Source organism: Xylocopa sonorina, chromosome 6 (assembly GCF_050948175.1).
Source record: "Xylocopa sonorina isolate GNS202 chromosome 6, iyXylSono1_principal, whole genome shotgun sequence".
Taxonomy (NCBI): Eukaryota; Metazoa; Arthropoda; class Insecta; order Hymenoptera; family Apidae; genus Xylocopa; species Xylocopa sonorina.
The window spans coordinates 8,700,264-8,715,946 of record NC_135198.1 but is presented as its reverse complement, the minus strand read 5'-3'; the positions used below and the strand labels follow the sequence as shown (position 1 = coordinate 8,715,946).

Here is a 15,683-nt window from a genome sequence, read left to right as displayed (position 1 = left end):
AAATGAATCGCGCCCTCGGACCATCCGACGGCTGAAATCTCGTTGCGATCTTTCGCTTTACTTGCATACTGTGTAGTAAATGCGAAATACTTCTTTTGAGTGTTAATTAGAATCATTTGAGTTTTGGTTACACAGGGCCATTTCAAGAATGGATAATGATAAGCTCGCGAGGGGAGGGAGTATTCTTGAATCGGCTCAGAAGTTACATGTGTTCCGTGTGCTTCTGTACCGCAACAATAAAAAAAAAAGAAAAAAGAGAAACAAATGAAAATGTCTAAGTGTGTAGCATGTATGTATATTTGACGTAACGTAATTGTAAAGTCGTTGTGTACACGCGTGAACAGAGAAGAAAAAGGGGGTAAATCGATATAACATTTCTCTACAGCACGGCACGAAACTGTTGCAGCATCGGCGCTTAAGCTACAGCCGACACGCGGTGAACGATCGCGACCTGTCGACGCAAGTCAATTACAAGATGCACATGAACATACGCAGGATGATGGGGGAGAACAAGCATCGTCACAAGCGCAGTAAAAAGTTGCTCAAAGTAAGAGAACGTCGCGTGTCAATTCGCGTTTTCTACTAACGAGCGATCGATTTGCAATTAAAATGTCGTGTCCCTTCTACCCGTTAACTGCAGGATGGTAAGCAGAATCACGTCAGTTTCCCAGAGTTCCAGCAGAACGGCTCGACGAAGTTGTTCACCCAGGGTAAATTGCCAAAAAGAGTATCGACGCGTGCGCCTCGCGCAAAGGTAATCGTTTGAATACGTGAATTTTCATTGCTCCCAGATTACATCAACGGCGTCCTGTACGAGCTGGAGAACGGCGACACCTCGAAGCCATCGAGCAAGGAGGACTGGGACTCGGCGATCACCTTCACGGCTCGCACTTCCGGTAACAAAACTGTCTCCACCATCCCTTCTCACCCTCCTTCCCCGTTTTGTTTGTTTCTTTTTCGCTGGTCCGTTAATTTCAGCGGAACTTCCGACGACGTCGTTAGAACCGCAAAGTTCTGGGACGAATTATATCTCGCGGCGCGCGGATTCTTTTGAGAAATTAGTTCCACCAGCGGGTAATTCAGGCTTCTCGTCGCGGGGCGTTCTTTGAATATAAAACGAAAAGAATGGGGGTAGGAGCCGGGCCAATTCTTGGCTCGATTCTGCCAGTTATAATTTCTCGTCCGCTGGTTCCATAGACTCGTCGAACGTGAATGCGGAGAATCACCACGGTGCCACCACCACTACCTCAATGGACACTATAAATACAGACGATCCGGACATGAAATTGGGACGCGACGGTGAGTCCTTTTACCTGAGCCTCTAGTCGATCCTATTGGTCGAAACTGTTTCCATTCGGATGAAAATTTCATTACTTATAGGATACTTCAAATCGTTTGACCGTCCGCAAAGTTTCTCTTTCGTTGAAGAAATTGTAATCGTTCGTCGATTAGGTTCTCGTTACGTCTTTTACGCGCAGCTTTCCACTGATTTCCTTTCGACTATCCGAAATACGTTCTCTTCTCTCGATTGTAGAAAGCTATAGGGTGACGACGCCTACAGCCACGGAAACCATGCTACCATGGAAGAGGGAGGACGATTACGAGTCCGGACATCCGATCAAACAGAACGAGTTCCCGGCTTGGTGTTCGAACAAGGAGTACCTTGCTTACAGTTCCCCATCGGCAACATTCTTAGGTAGGATCGATCGATCAGTCGAATTATTAACGAATTATTGTACTACGGCTAGAAATTCTTGGTAGTACCATTGATTTCATTGACTAACCATCTGTTTATAGAACTAGTCTATTTATATACACTTCTATATACCTCGTCACACTTTCAACAATTAACTCTTTCACCATGTAAGTCTACGAGACATTGAAAAGGACGATCCAGCAATTTTATTATACTCGTTAAAGGAAATGAACGTTCGATTGCTAAATTTCTGAGTCGTCCCTTTTTTTAAACAATCTTAACTGTAGACCGCAGTCTGCAGGAACTTTGGTATGCAGTTGTTCTCTACGGGGCTCGGGTAACCTCTCTCACGCACAAAGGAAAATCTATTTTTCCCGTACACACAAGCAACCTCGTGTTTAAGCATCACGCGTTGTTTTCAGGTATTCGCTAGCACGTTACAGGTCTATTTTTCGATGCAAGGTCGATACGATATTTCACTCGACATCCGAACAAACGACACCACCGATACGTATTTTCCTCAAAATAACGTGGACGTGTATCGCACGCGTCTTCCTTAAAATCTTCCACTCACCAATTTTCTCATTCTAACTCTCTCTCTCTCTCTCTCTCTATCTATCTATCTCTCACGCTCTGTCTCGTTGTCGAGTTCGTAATATTTAAGAAAAGTATTGTGTGTGTTTCGATTTGGCTAATAGATCAAAAGGTACGTAAACTGTTGCAAAACGCTGCTTTACAGGAGACCCGTATTTGTGAGGGCAAGACAGCTCATCGAGCTCGGAGGATACTAACCCCGGACTTCCGGCTGGAGAACATGTAATTGTTACGCATCAAGTCGTTCAGAGTCTTTGTGTCGTACTTTTCTTTTTCCTACAAAAGTGAATGCGTTTTTTCTTCGACTTTTGGGTTACCCAATCCCCCTTGATACTCTCGGACACACTCGAATCTACACACACACACATACACACGTACACGCGCGTGATCGCGAGCACTATGTCACTACACACGATCGATTCTGCATCGTAACGAAAGAAACGACAATGGAACAAACGAATCTCGATGGAGACACTTTTGTGTTATCGAACTCTACTACGAGCACTCGTCTTTCTTGTCTTGCTGCAATGTGCAAAGTGTTTCCGTCATCCTCACCACCTGAAATATCTGTTGAACACGTCGTTATATTCCGTGTACACGCGAAACTGATAATAGCAGGATCTTCGATTAAAGTGATTTAATCAATATTCCTTTATCACGTTTCCCGTAGCAGCCAGCGCGACCAGTTAATAACATCTGTTCTTCATTAAATCCGAAGCACTGTACGTTCTTGTTCGTTTAACGCGAGTCGAATAAAAAACGGGCCAATATTCCCGACCGTATATTCAAACTATCCCTGCGAAACGCAATTTTCTCCGTTCCAGTTAATAGACGCGATATAACGACTTTCGGATTAACTCGGTAACGTTATAAAGGAAACGATGGTAATATGAAAACGAGCGATTTCTTACCGTTCGTTTAGCCGCGATAAGCGCAGCCGGGGGATATTCCGGGTGGTCGAGCCGAAACACTTGGTGAATCTTCATCAACCTCATTAATGACATTCCCCTTCCAATTAAAGGTGGAATCGAGCAACCGAAGGTCCAATCAGTAATTGGCCTGTTCCGTCGTGAGAGCGTGTGCACACCGGACAGTATCGATTGCCAGGAGACGGTGGACGAGCGGGACGAGTACACGCTGACCGGAACCGAGCTGACGGAGGATTCGCCCACGAAATCCTCCAGTGAGTTCGACTGAAACTATCCACGCGTACCTGCGAAACAGCGGATTCGGTAGAAAAGCAAATGCGAAGACGCGTGATCGAGCAGAATTCGGGATCGTTGGTTTCACTGGGGTCAAAATTCCGTCACGGAATTATTTAGAGCGACGATTCTGACAGAGGCGTAAAGTGAATCTGAAATCGGGGATGACGAAAACTAGAGAAAGTTAAATATTAATAATAACAGTCGTATTTTGTATCTAATTAATCTAAATCTCACACGGGGTGTTACACTGCCGGTCGTGACACTTCACTAACCCTCTAAATATGTAGCTTTATCACAAAGCATAAACGTTTAAAAAAGTTTACGATTCGTCTCTTCTGTCAATTACACTCGAAATCCACTCGACTGACGCAAACATCACACTGCCTGTGTCTTCCAAGACACGGCCACGTAGAAATCGAATAAAAATCGAGCAATAGTCCAACATAGATTCGACGTCGAACTCGAAAACGATCGAGGGCAAGTGGTACAAGCGCGAATGTTGCAGGCGACAAGAAGGGACCGACCAGACGAGTGTCCATGATGGAGCTGGCCTCCATGGAGAAGTCCCAGGCGGACAAGGGCACGGACGACGGTTCTCATTCCCTGCCAGAGTGTTGGAATCCTCCCCAACGTATTCGCATGAGCTCGTCCCCTTACTCAGCCCAGGTACCAAGCCTCTCGGCCGCCCTCATCACCTCCTCCTCGGAATCGTCGGAGGAGATCGACGAGGAGGAAGAGAACGCTTGACCCTTGGGGATCGTCGAGGGGCAGACCTACGCTGACATCGAGCGTCGTCTGCGCCGCCCTTGGAGGCGGCCACCGCGACGCTCGCTGTTATCGTCGCTCCTACGACGACCAAGTGCTCCAGTCTGAACAAGGGAGTCCTCCAAGGGTCTCCTCGTTCCGCACCCTGGACAGTGGCTCCCTTCGACGACGGACACGCTTTGCTAAGAGACTCTGATCGACGGAATTTTTGTTTATCGAAGCGCTCGAGTGACCACTACCCGATCAATACGTACGACTGAAAGACACTTGTGCACTCGACAGTGAGCGGGACGCGTTCCAAAGGATGTGTTCGAACAGCTCTTCGGCTCGTAGCGCTGCTCGTACTCGCGTCACTCGGATGGCTACGAGTCGGAGAAACGATGGACGGTTCCTTGTTCGAACGGATGTCTTTTGGAATGCGTGTTGTTCGCCAGTTTTAGCGGAGAACGAGGAGAAGAGGAAGTCTGTTGACCAGAGCTACTCTCCTCTTTCACACAGGACCACGATGACGGAAAGTACCCCCGTTTCGACCACCGATGCTTTCGTTCGCACGCAGAAACGAGTGTCCCGGGTCAGGGGTTGTCGCGTGAGTTGTCACGGATGTGTTTTCCCTGTTTGTTGGAACGCTGACAGTGGAACCAATTTCTGATACTGATTTTCAAATCTTGCCACTGATTTTTTCGATGGATATTTAATTTCTATCACAGGGATGTTACCATTTATTTCGATAGAGTATGGAGTCGAGAAAAGGACGCGAGGGAGAAAGAACGAGCGAAAGTAAAAGAGAAAGACAGCTATTTTTTTAAACCGATACACCTCGTTTCCTCTACATAGCACGAATTATGATATCTCAATGAAATATTGCTACACGTACGGTAGATCGAGTGAATCGTTTCTCGTGGTTGATTTCTCAAATGCTTCCTAAAGAAATCGCGGATCGTCCATTGTAGGGGGGTACGAAAATCCCCTTTCCAATCGCCTCGATCTTCATCGTTGCTTTCTGCGTGCTGAGAAAGATCGTGAAACAGGGAGCGCACCATTAACTTGGTATCGTGGCCTTAAGATTCCTAGAAGTATCCTAGCAGCAAACATTGAACCTTCCGATGGTACTGTAAAAGACTTAAAAGCGAAGAAAGGGGTGTGTTTCTCGAAATCGACGAACGAATCTCGAGGACCTGATCCGTGTTGCGTTTAAAAAATGAATTCGAACCAAAAACGGACGTGAAAGCGTGATAATTTAGAAGGTACATTCTCTTTTCGTCGATTTCTTGGTGGTGCGACACGGGATGGTCTTGTGGGACGAATTGGAGCATAAGTAGTATACGTGTACCGTTGTTTAGTACTCGATGCACGACGCTGAAGAGCATCGCAGCGATTCGCTTTCGAGTTTATAGACGAGAGTCTAGATTTAGACGCTCCACGTGGCGTGTAACACGCGTGCAAAGTGAATCTGGGACGAATAAGCTATTCCTGATACGTTTTGGAAACCAAGAAGTTTTATTAAGAAGACATTTGTTCCGGAGATCTATATCGGCCATGACTCTGCTGAAGATACAGATCGCTCAGCGATGTCACCGCTAAATCCAAATTACTATTTCTAGACTATCCATTATTTATAACAGCTGTTCGTTTCTCTTCAATGATTAGAGAATTCACTTCATTTTCTTTCACCGATACTTCCATAATAACGTAAGCAACTCACCTTGCGCAGAGTTTCTGCTGAGATTCTTTTTCCACTAAGAAAAAAGCAAATATCAATTGTACGATTTGTGAACTTATTCTACGAAGATATTCTCTATCCTCCATTAAAACTCGGTGAGTTGTTTCGACATGGATTTTAAGTGTCCAGAAGAATCGCTGCGAGAAAATAATTGAAACGCAGTCACGTTTCCGACGACCACCGTCGCGCGGTTTTCTTCTACTTACAAATTACCCACGCGAAGGACCTCTGTAAATAAAACAGCAGCATTAGCAACGACAGAGCAAAATATTCAAAACGAAAAATAGAACGCAGTGCAATTGAATCGCGTGCAATCTTGGAGACCGTTTTTATCGCGGCGATAGACACGCGGATATTGACGCAGACACGAACACACGCACGGAAATCGTTTAAACGAAACGCTCCTCTCCTTAAGTATGGCCTTAACAGAAGAACAAATGAGACAGAATAAAAGTAACTAATTAATTAACAAATTAAGAGTCTCAGAGTAGAAAAACAGCCGCGGAAGTGTCGTAGGTCAGTACCTTAACGCGATGTATAAACACCGTATGTACATAAAAAGACGTTAAGAAGAAAGAAAAAAAAACCAAAAGAAAAGCAAAAAAAAAATACCTTTTCTTAGCGAGGTAACGTAGCTAATTGATCGCGATCGACTACTGTTACAATCATCTGTCGGGACGAGCACGGAAGAACGTTGTGTCGAAGTGTGAAACTATAGCGGTGTGCTGCCAAGGGAAACTCTAGAATTCCGGTTTTTATGAGAATTGATGAGAAATCGGATCGAGTAATGTTTGAAAAAACGCCCGATGGTGGATTAAGCGCTTACGGAATTGAACTTACTCCATCAGTCGTCTCGAATTGTCGGCGACGCGTTGGATTGGTCGAAAATAGTTTTGACTGTCAATAGAAGTTGAGAAGACTCGAGGAATTGTGAATTGTTTTGGCACAGAACGTTAATAAATAGGTGATCACATTTTTTGACGAACTAATTAAGAAATTTCGAGAGCATTAATGATTAGTTACAAGCAACTTATTATTTTAAAGCCACATCGAAGGAATATAGAAATATTTTTCATGTTACACGACGTTCTCTAAAATGATCGTTAAACGCGATAATTAAAGGTACGATTTCTCAATTTCTACGCTTTCTAAGCTCCGCTTGCCTATGCTGAAATTACGATAAAAAGTGTTGCAGAGCCGAATGAAAAATATTTCTATTTCTAGATACGAAAATATCTGTGACGAATATATTTTCGACGAAGCCTGCGATCAACTCGATACCGCAGAACTCTTGTCAATTAAGAGAGAGTACGTTCGTTAGAATTTCCTTTAGACTCGTTGTTTAGAAGGCATTTTTTCACGCACATTTCGCTTAAACGTTAAGCTGATGCATACGAAAGGTGGTTGTTCCAGAGCTTCGCTCTATTACTGATTCTTATTAGCCACAAATTGAAAAAGAATTTTAAGTTCAATTATTACCAGATGTCGAAACGATATTTTAATGAAACGACGTCTCGCGTGCACCAGCCTAATAATACTTGCTTATAGTCGAGAGGGTGGGGCCGATTCAATTTTCGTAAAAATCGCGACCGAGTTCGAAATTTCCCTTCGCGCGATATATTCCTGGCGGCCTCTAGTTACCTAGGTCAGACGAAACGTCGGACTAGTCTCTAGACGCTAGTCTTTACGCTGTTGATTTGTTAAAATAAATGTTTATTTCGTAAAAAAAAAAAGAAGAAAACGTCGAACTTATTTGGTGAAATTACCTTGATTCTTGGAAATTTCTATCTGTTTCCGGAGGTATCCTTGTGCATGCTGGCGCAATACTTTTTAATTAAAGATCAGTGCAGCAGATATAACGTTGAAGTAATTAAAAGTAATTTTTATAAAATATAAAAAGCCTTCTTTCCATTTTCAAGTATCTTTCGAATACTTTTCACTTAGAAAATAAAATCTTCTCTATCATTCGAATTAAAGAGGATTAACAGGAAATATTCCATAATCGCGATCAGAACCAGAGGAATAAATGAATTAAGAAATGAAAGAGTATAGGAAACTCATCGAGGGCAAGCAAGCATCGAATGACTCGACACGTGCACTGCGTTAATTAAAACCAGCGTAATAAAGCGATTAGCGACTCGTTAACAAAATTGCTACTTGAACAATCCGTTTGAAATCGATCGCATTCATTCGGAAAGAACAGATCCTTGAGACAGTGCGACCAGATCGAACAATCTTTTTATCGTACCAATTAAAATGCCTGGCGGTGTCGTCTTTTTAGTTTGCATACCTACATTCAGTTACGAGCACGAATTAATATTTGGGGTGCCTTTAAAACAAACCAAGAAGAACGAGAGGCTGGCAAAAGAGGTGATTGGACCGAAAGTCGATGTGCGACTTAGGGGAACGAAGTCGAAGACTCATTTGTTAAAGCTGGATGACGACGAAGATGATGACATCGATATCGAGGATGGTTTAACCGGTAGACGACACCCAAGAAACAGAGAGCGTGACATTTCCGGTCAGCGTGGAAGAGATCCGGTTTTCGTGTCAATGGAAACGGTAATATGGCTTTTAGGTGCAAAAGGACTACTTCTCTTTTAATTATTGCCATTTCTATCCAAGGTCTTAGAAGAACTGCTGAAGAAGCTCAAAGTGGAACATGTCGTTTGGTGCAAAGACAAAGAGGACATGTATTACGAGGTAAAATATTGACTGATTATTTGCATTTTTCATTATCGTTCGCTTTATCTCTTTGGAAAGGTAATATTTCCGGTACCAGCTGGTGAACCGTGCGAAAACTGTCTGCACTGTCTCACAGAGATGGGAATCGGCGTGAAAATGAACTCTATTGTAAGGTAAAACGATGTTCCAGATATTTTCTCCTCTAAAAACTCTTTTAAGCTTATTTTCGTTCACCTTCGAACACTGTCTTCAGCGTAATTCCAACGCAGTGCACGTATAGCGGCGTAACTCCGTGCAGCATTGGTGTCAAGGCTATCAAAGACGATTTAGCGCGAAGGTCTTAAAGAGTTCACCTTATTTTTATTTTTTAATGCACATTAAATGTCAATATTAGAATAGCATTTTTCTAGGCGAAAAGAATCAGAGGAAAGGAAGACCGCTTGGAAGGATTTCGTAGAATCGATACGATCGAAATTGACAGTGAAACAAGTTGTCGATGGTGTTCGCAGTGGCGGTGACTTCACTTTCGATTATGTATTGCTCGTACTAACGGCAGAGTAAGCATTGATGTGACTTGGCAAAAGTATCGATTATTTAGCAATCCCTCTTTAATCAATTTTATTGCTTCCCTTAGCTGTTTAGCTGCGTTAGGTCTCGTCGAGAACAGTGCAACCAATGTCGTGGCTGCCATGTTAGTGTCTCCCTTGATGGTGAGGCTCGATGACTCCAGTTGAATTAATTTCCTCGCAATTACCTTATCTTGTTAAATACATTTAAGGGTCCTGTGATGTCGGTAACCTTTGGAACAGTCATAGCCGATAGGAATCTCCAATTTATTGGTCTGAAAAGCCTGTTGCTCGGAATATTTCTCTCGATACTTTTCGGATTCATCTTTGGCCTCCTCCTTGGCACCACTGAGATGCCATGGGGCTACAACGACTGGCCGACCGATGAAATGAAAGGCAGGTGCGTCTTCGAATAACACTGTAAACGAGCAAACCACAGAAAAGTGGAAGACACACCTGAAAAAATAATGTCTGATCGCAGAGGCAATTATAGATCGCTTTGGATGGGCGTACTATGGGCTCTACCATCAGGCACAGGTGTAGCTGTGGCCCTGTTGCAAGGAAGTAGCGGTCCCTTAATTGGAGTCGCCATATCGGCTTCTTTATTACCCCCGGTAGTGAATTGCGTAAGTAACGAATGATTAATCCATCCTCGAGCTGATAGCAGCGAACTTTTTCAAACTTGTTTCAACCGCAAAACTCGATAATTTATTCCAGTCTTCGATCATTCCTAATTATTTTCGATATGAAAGTCCAAACGTGTCCGCGTAAGTTTTAAAATACAGCTACCAATTTTTTTCATCGATCCAAGAGCAGAATTATGATTAAATAATATAATTACAATAGTTTTATTGTAATTTATTGTATGTTTCAATAGCTTCATTGCAATTTATTTTATATTTCCCTCTTTGGAGGTAAGAGAGAGAAAGATATATTAGAAAGCTATAAGAAAGAGTGAGACAGATGCTGCCTACCCCACTCAGGAACCCCTGGCGCCATCTCTGTAAAAAGTGCTCAAACTGGTCGCACAGCGTTATCGACAGCGAAGTGAACTACTGAAGCACTAGCGCCATCTCACGGAAAAGTGCTAAAACTAGTCGGAAATTAGTTTCACTGCTTTCTGCAGAGATGGCGCCACGGGTTCTAAAGTAGGGTCGGTAGCATCTGCCTCACTCTTACTTGTAGCTTTCTAATATATCCTTCTCTCTCTTACCTCCAAAGAGGGAAGTATAAAATAAATTGCAACGAAACTAGTGAGATATACAAGAAAATATAATAAAATTACTAAAATATACAGTAAATTATAATAAAAATATTGAAATATACAAGAACTTACAATGGAACTAGTAAAATATACAGTAAATTACAATAAAACTATTCAATTATACTGCTATTCCTGCGACAAAGTTGGGTTGTCGCGCTAGGGCCTATCGGCACTAGGGCCAGCGTTCTCGTTCCATCGGGGTTGATTAATGGCTGGCGGTTAATCTAGGACCGTGGCAATCGATGAAATTTATTCCCGCAGGGTTTATTCTGGGCTCTTGGCTGTATATGGCTAATTTATCGACCGATTAAAATGCCTCACATGAAGGGAGAGTCTTACACCGACTACAACACCTCGTATGTCTACGTGTACACCGATTACCTGCCAGTCGAATTCTTCTGCAACGGCATAATCAGCGCGTGCCTCACTTTTATTAACGTGATGTGCATCTTTATCACGGCGATTATCGTGCTGAAGGTGAGCAAGGTCGCGGGCTGAGTACGGTCTTCAAAGGAGACCGTGTAGAGTTATCGCGATAACTTCAGACCTTGCGATAACGTTATCGCATGATTATGTAGTCAACTATAATGATAGAGTGACAGCATTAGTAAATCTGCGGATTGATTTGCGTGCAAAAAAAGATTGCTCCATTCGGAAAAATATGTTCTTCGCGTAATAAGTTCTTTATAGGTTTCACATAAAGGGGTGCGATATATACTTGAATAAAGTAACTTGCAGTAATTAAGCCGTACGATACCTCTTCGGAGATTATATACGGTTGTTTCCGTTCAGATTAAAGAAGTTGCGGCGCCTTACACATCTACACCGGAACTACGTCGCTTCTGGGAACGGGACATCCGCTTGGTCCGTGACGAAAACATCTCACGAGATAACAGTTACCGGGACTCGAGGTATTTAAAATATATCGTATTATATGGAATGAGTAAAGAAATTCATCATACTAATAATATTCTTAGCTTACATGGATTGAGCATTAAAAACAAGTTAATACTAGAGCGAAAGCTGAACGAGGCACTGCGTGAAGCAGTGGACGACGAAACGTTTCGCAAAGTACAGAGATCAAGCTACGGACAACCGGGCCCAGATAAGGTATCACAAATATTTCATAAATCCCATAATTCATAGCAATCTTAAACGAAAGATTATCGAAATTCTATACATCTACAGATCGAAAATTTATTTCTATATAGTTCATACCGAAACTCGTCCACACCACTACCGACGAAGCAAATAAGGCTGCAAGTAGCGAACAGAAGGAAAATACCACGTCCATTCCGTCTGAAGATTTGGGAGACGACACAATTGATTTTGACGCTCTCGAACGGATGATCACGCACTTAATGAGTCCATCGAATAGAAGCAGCTATTTGAATTCTTGGCATCGTTCCCGTATAGCGAGTAAATACAAGCAGCTACTTAGCGCGGATACCAATGCAGAAGCAGGGGAGGCTGGCCCGAACATCGACACCACACCACTTTAAATAAATCAGATGCAATATAATATATGTAGGTAAATAATCAATCGATACAAGGATGATGCGGATATTTCCGAGCGTAACACAAATTTTATTAAAGATATATGGTATCACTGCATTTGCATCGTGAACGGTTTAAATAAATGTTTGAACAGGAAACGAAGATATCCTGAAAGCTAAATTAAACTTATATCGCCGATGGCTCGGTTCCAAAATACCGGTCCCCAAAGTTACCGATTCCAGGTAATACGTAGAACTTTTCGTTTATCACAGGATCTAACGCGGACGTTACGATTTTCACTCGTGGGAACGCGTAAGCGATCGAATGTACACCAGATTCCGCCATGAGCAAAGAGACGAGTAACACGTTCTCCTCGGCTACATCGTGATCCAATAAAACTCTAATAGCCATGATCGCGGCAGCGCCTGTAGCCACTGTTGCATCCATTAGAATTACCTTATAATCTTTTATATCCTTTGGCAATCGAAGGTAGTAAAGCTGAAACAAACAAGTTCATAGTTTCTCTGTAAATTTCTTACAATTCTAAAAGGATTCTTACTTCTGGTTCTCCAGTCTGTTGATTCGTTTGTATAAGTATCTTCCCGATTCTGATGTCTTTGCATACATCTCTAACAGCTTGTTCCATAGTTTCACCGGCACGCAATATGGAAACACCGCATATTTTATCTGTAGCTGCACGCTTTCCCTGATATAATACTCCTTGAGGTGTTTCAACCGTTACGTCCTTTGGATATGCGAAATAATACGATATAGATAATAACATGGAAACACACGGTGGTCACACGTTTCATTAAATAGAGCGCAATCGCGTTTACCTCGAAAGGTAACAGTGATAGCGCGTACTCGATAACCAAACGTATCAATCGTTTGGAGTAAAATATAAATTCGTCTCTGTACGTTTCTTTGTTCCTTATGAATGTGTGGAGACCCTTAATCTGCGGTGTATCTGGAAGTAGGTAGAGAGATGATGGCAATGGTTGACCGATATACGAGTGAGCTAATTTTTCTCTGAGTTTGAAACCTCTCTAAAATAAGAAATGACGGTAAGTGAACGCGATAAAAAAGAAGCAAACGCTGAAAAGGTTCTAACCTTACCAGTTGAAGTTGCGTATGCACGTGTTGTACAATCAGTTCTATTGCTACCTCGTTCTCGCCACCACGCGGAACGATAATATCCGCGTGTATCATTAACGGAGCTATGTAATAATAAAAAGCGGGTTGCACCATAGTGCTATATTGCTTCAGCACCCCTTCCAAGTCTCTTCCTCTTTGCGATATATCTCTACGCAATCTCCGAGCAAGCCTCACATCAGCATCAGTATCAACAAACACCTTCATGTCGCACATCTTGATCAATCGAAGAAACCAAATCAATGGTAATGTATTCTCTGCTTTTTTTTCTTTCGTATCTTATAGCGTTTCTCAAACCTACTCATCCTGCTTTCCGTCAACAGTACGTCGGCTTACCTTCAAAACGTCGACATTGTAGAATGTAAATATTCCCTCGAATATAATCACGTTGGCACCATACATTGTTTTCTTTGGCAAAAAGTGAAGCATATTGTGCACGAAATACGATTTACCGTTTACGCATTATTTTCAACAACATTCACTTACGGTTCTATTCTCTCTACGATGCGTTACAAAATTATAAATAGGAACTTCCACCATTCTACCCTCTTTTAAGCGTTGCAGCGTTGTTTTCAGTAACTCGAAGTCAAACGCATCTGGGTGATCGAAATTGTACTCGTTACGCGCAGCCATTTCGTGCTGCTTCTCGTTTAATACCTGCGTAAAAATGAGATGCATCAGTGCGCGTTTCGACACTTTGAATAAAACAAAATCCGCGAATCAGTTCCATCGTACTTTATAAAATGAATCCATACTGAGAAGCGTTACCCAAGGTACATCTAGAGATTCTATAATTTTTGTTGCAACCGTTGTTTTACCGGATGCACTGCCCCCACAAATACCTAAAACAAAACTATAAATACCATCGCTATTTTCCTTTAAAATAACAAATACATTCTGTGTTTCAGGTACCAACCAATTACAAAAGGTTCCACTTGCTGTCCAGCTGAATTGTACCATGGCGGCCTACCGGCTGTATATATTGTCCTCGTTTTACTTCTAAGGATAGACTCTGCAGAGGTTTTTTTACTAGACTGAGATAAACTGGTTGTACGTTGTCTTCTCGACTTTGGTGATCTCTGAGAACCTATTACATAAGCAACATTGTTTATGTTTTAACATAACATTTTTGCATATAATTAAAGAAAATCTCACACAATATATGATCGAAGAATTTAAGAGACCATATTAGACTAGCATTATCAGGATAAAGGATAAGGATAGGTACTTTTGGAAGTTTTAGTTTTCTTCAGATTAGTTAAATATTCTACTTCGGTAAACCAAGTATATCCGGCTTGCCAAATGCCAGTGCTCCAAATTAGTGGCTCTGTAAATAATCGGGATACCATCTGTTTAACTATACATCTATGTATATGCGCGATAAACAAATAGCGAAACACGTGAAAAATCAAACGCAATAAACGCGACTATCTCTATTAATAGCTAACGAAGTTAACATATTAGATTAACTCCGAAATGATAAGCATGCTTGTGTCGCACCCGTAGAAGGTGGTCTTGGTGATTGCGGCGTGGGTGTTCCCATGTCGGAACGTCTGTAGTGTTCCGCATCATCGCAGAGCTCGTCGACGAGGAACATCTCCTTCTCGTCCAAACAAACTTCACCGTCCTCGCTAAATTATGAAAAACTCGATGTCATTGCCCGTTCGATGGAGGAAACCGATTAAGGAACGTTGTTAGAGCTTACCTCTCGGAACTCGCGGAGCTCGGTGGATCGAAATGTTGCATTTTTGCAGCCATGTTCCCGATAACGTGTTTAAATACCTGACGCAGACCCACGCGGGTACGACGTGCGGCTCTGCAATGCGTTTCGCCGAATCGTACTCGGTTCGATCGTTCAACTCGGTTCGGACAAATGCTGCACACTGCGAACGCAAGTGTGCGATAACAGCATCGCGGTGCGTACTCGCCACCTATCGCTAGTGTTCGGAACTAGTCTTTTTTGCATTCGTTATCTATCTACACATCTAACGATGGGTATTGGAATGCGTATCGAAGCACACGGGAAGCGAGAGTGCCCGCACCCGGCATTTCGTTGCCCCTTAGAGTAAGTGCTGCACCACGTGGCCATTTCGAGCAAAGAGTAGCCATCTACACCCCGTTCGGTTCGGATTTCGCTATAAATGACCGCTTGGCGCAGCACTTTCCTTAGGACGACGAAGTTCCGGCCGAGAACACTCTCATTTCCTCTCTGACGTACCCTTTTTTTAAAGGATTCAATTCAAAAAGACTTTCATCACTATTTTTAACACTATCTCTATTTCGAAACATTTCTTATTCGCAGTGCAATAGCAATACTCGAGATCCGTACACTTTTCAAGGAATCTTGAATAGTGTTCAGCATTTGCATAATTTAAACAGTTCTGTAGGCACATAAAAACAGTAGGATACATTTGCTGTATTAATCCCTTTGATTTATAATGCAATCGCACTTATAGATGCACCAAGAGCCCGTTGTACATTTACATATACTGTTCTCCGTTTATCTGAGCGTTGAAAACCATGTTAAAATCTAGCGAAA

At 42.5% G+C, this 15,683-nt stretch overlaps 3 protein-coding genes across 10 annotated transcripts in view; 2 read left to right on the top strand and 1 right to left on the bottom strand.

Moving 5' to 3' along the window:
• The window catches only part of Nhe2 (Na[+]/H[+] hydrogen exchanger 2), a 250,996-nt gene that overhangs the window by 13,389 nt on the left and 221,924 nt on the right, over positions 1-15,683 (top strand). The window contains exons 11-17 of one of the 4 annotated variants that reach the window (XR_013101951.1): positions 386-547; positions 641-710; positions 792-896; positions 1,198-1,299; positions 1,535-1,696; positions 3,312-3,473; positions 4,001-5,737. Coding sequence is in view for 3 of the 4 variants with exons in the window: in XM_076896760.1 (XP_076752875.1) it covers positions 386-547; positions 641-710; positions 792-896; positions 1,198-1,299; positions 1,535-1,696; positions 3,312-3,473; positions 4,001-4,242 (1,005 nt within the window). In the remaining variant the exon portion in view is untranslated. Of the gene's footprint in view, positions 1-385; positions 548-640; positions 711-791; positions 897-1,197; positions 1,300-1,534; positions 1,697-3,311; positions 3,474-4,000; positions 5,869-15,683 lie in introns of those variants that run through there. The other 3 variants (XM_076896760.1, XM_076896761.1, XM_076896762.1) reach the window with 3 other exon arrangements.
• LOC143424614 (uncharacterized) lies at positions 8,003-12,028 on the top strand. Of its 2 annotated transcripts, XM_076896782.1 has the most exons (12): positions 8,003-8,542; positions 8,606-8,683; positions 8,744-8,838; positions 8,919-9,002; positions 9,076-9,222; positions 9,300-9,375; positions 9,444-9,631; positions 9,713-9,857; positions 10,757-10,972; positions 11,288-11,406; positions 11,473-11,605; positions 11,707-12,028. In XM_076896782.1, exons 1-12 carry the CDS (start codon positions 8,237-8,239, stop codon positions 11,995-11,997), a joined length of 1,878 nt encoding a protein of 625 aa, XP_076752897.1. In that variant the 5' UTR covers positions 8,003-8,236; the 3' UTR covers positions 11,998-12,028. The 2 variants fall into 2 exon arrangements, with proteins under 2 accessions (XP_076752897.1, XP_076752896.1); XM_076896781.1 differs by having other exon boundaries at positions 11,288-11,605.
• On the bottom strand, positions 12,054-15,048 carry LOC143424615 (uridine-cytidine kinase-like 1). 4 transcript variants are annotated; one of them, XM_076896783.1, is made up of 10 exons: positions 14,850-15,048; positions 14,645-14,775; positions 14,061-14,231; positions 13,880-13,986; positions 13,631-13,801; positions 13,481-13,552; positions 13,109-13,360; positions 12,829-13,038; positions 12,552-12,737; positions 12,054-12,490 (listed from the first exon to the last, which is right to left on the bottom strand). In XM_076896783.1, the coding sequence occupies exons 1-10, from the start codon at positions 14,900-14,902 to the stop codon at positions 12,179-12,181; spliced, it is 1,665 nt and encodes a 554-aa protein (XP_076752898.1). In that variant the 5' UTR covers positions 14,903-15,048; the 3' UTR covers positions 12,054-12,178. The 4 variants fall into 4 exon arrangements, with proteins under 4 accessions (XP_076752898.1, XP_076752900.1, XP_076752899.1 ...); XM_076896785.1 differs by lacking the exon at positions 14,850-15,048 and having other exon boundaries at positions 13,880-13,997; XM_076896784.1 differs by lacking the exons at positions 14,645-14,775; positions 14,850-15,048 and adding an exon at positions 14,373-14,532.

Coding starts and splice junctions, on each gene's coding strand:
- LOC143424615 (XM_076896783.1), bottom strand. CDS start 14,902: ATGGCTGCAAAAATGCAACATTTCGATCCACCGAGCTCCGCGAGTTCC. Junction 14,776..14,849: donor AGCTCCGCGAGTTCCGAGAG/GTAAGCTCTAAC, acceptor TTCATAATTTAG/CGAGGACGGTGAAGTTTGTT. Junction 13,553..13,630: donor ATCGTAGAGAGAATAGAACC/GTAAGTGAATGT, acceptor TTTTTGCCAAAG/AAAACAATGTATGGTGCCAA.
- LOC143424614 (XM_076896781.1), top strand. CDS start 8,237: ATGCCTGGCGGTGTCGTCTTTTTAGTTTGCATACCTACATTCAGTTAC. Junction 8,543..8,605: donor TTTTCGTGTCAATGGAAACG/GTAATATGGCTT, acceptor TTTCTATCCAAG/GTCTTAGAAGAACTGCTGAA. Junction 9,223..9,299: donor TTGCTCGTACTAACGGCAGA/GTAAGCATTGAT, acceptor TGCTTCCCTTAG/CTGTTTAGCTGCGTTAGGTC.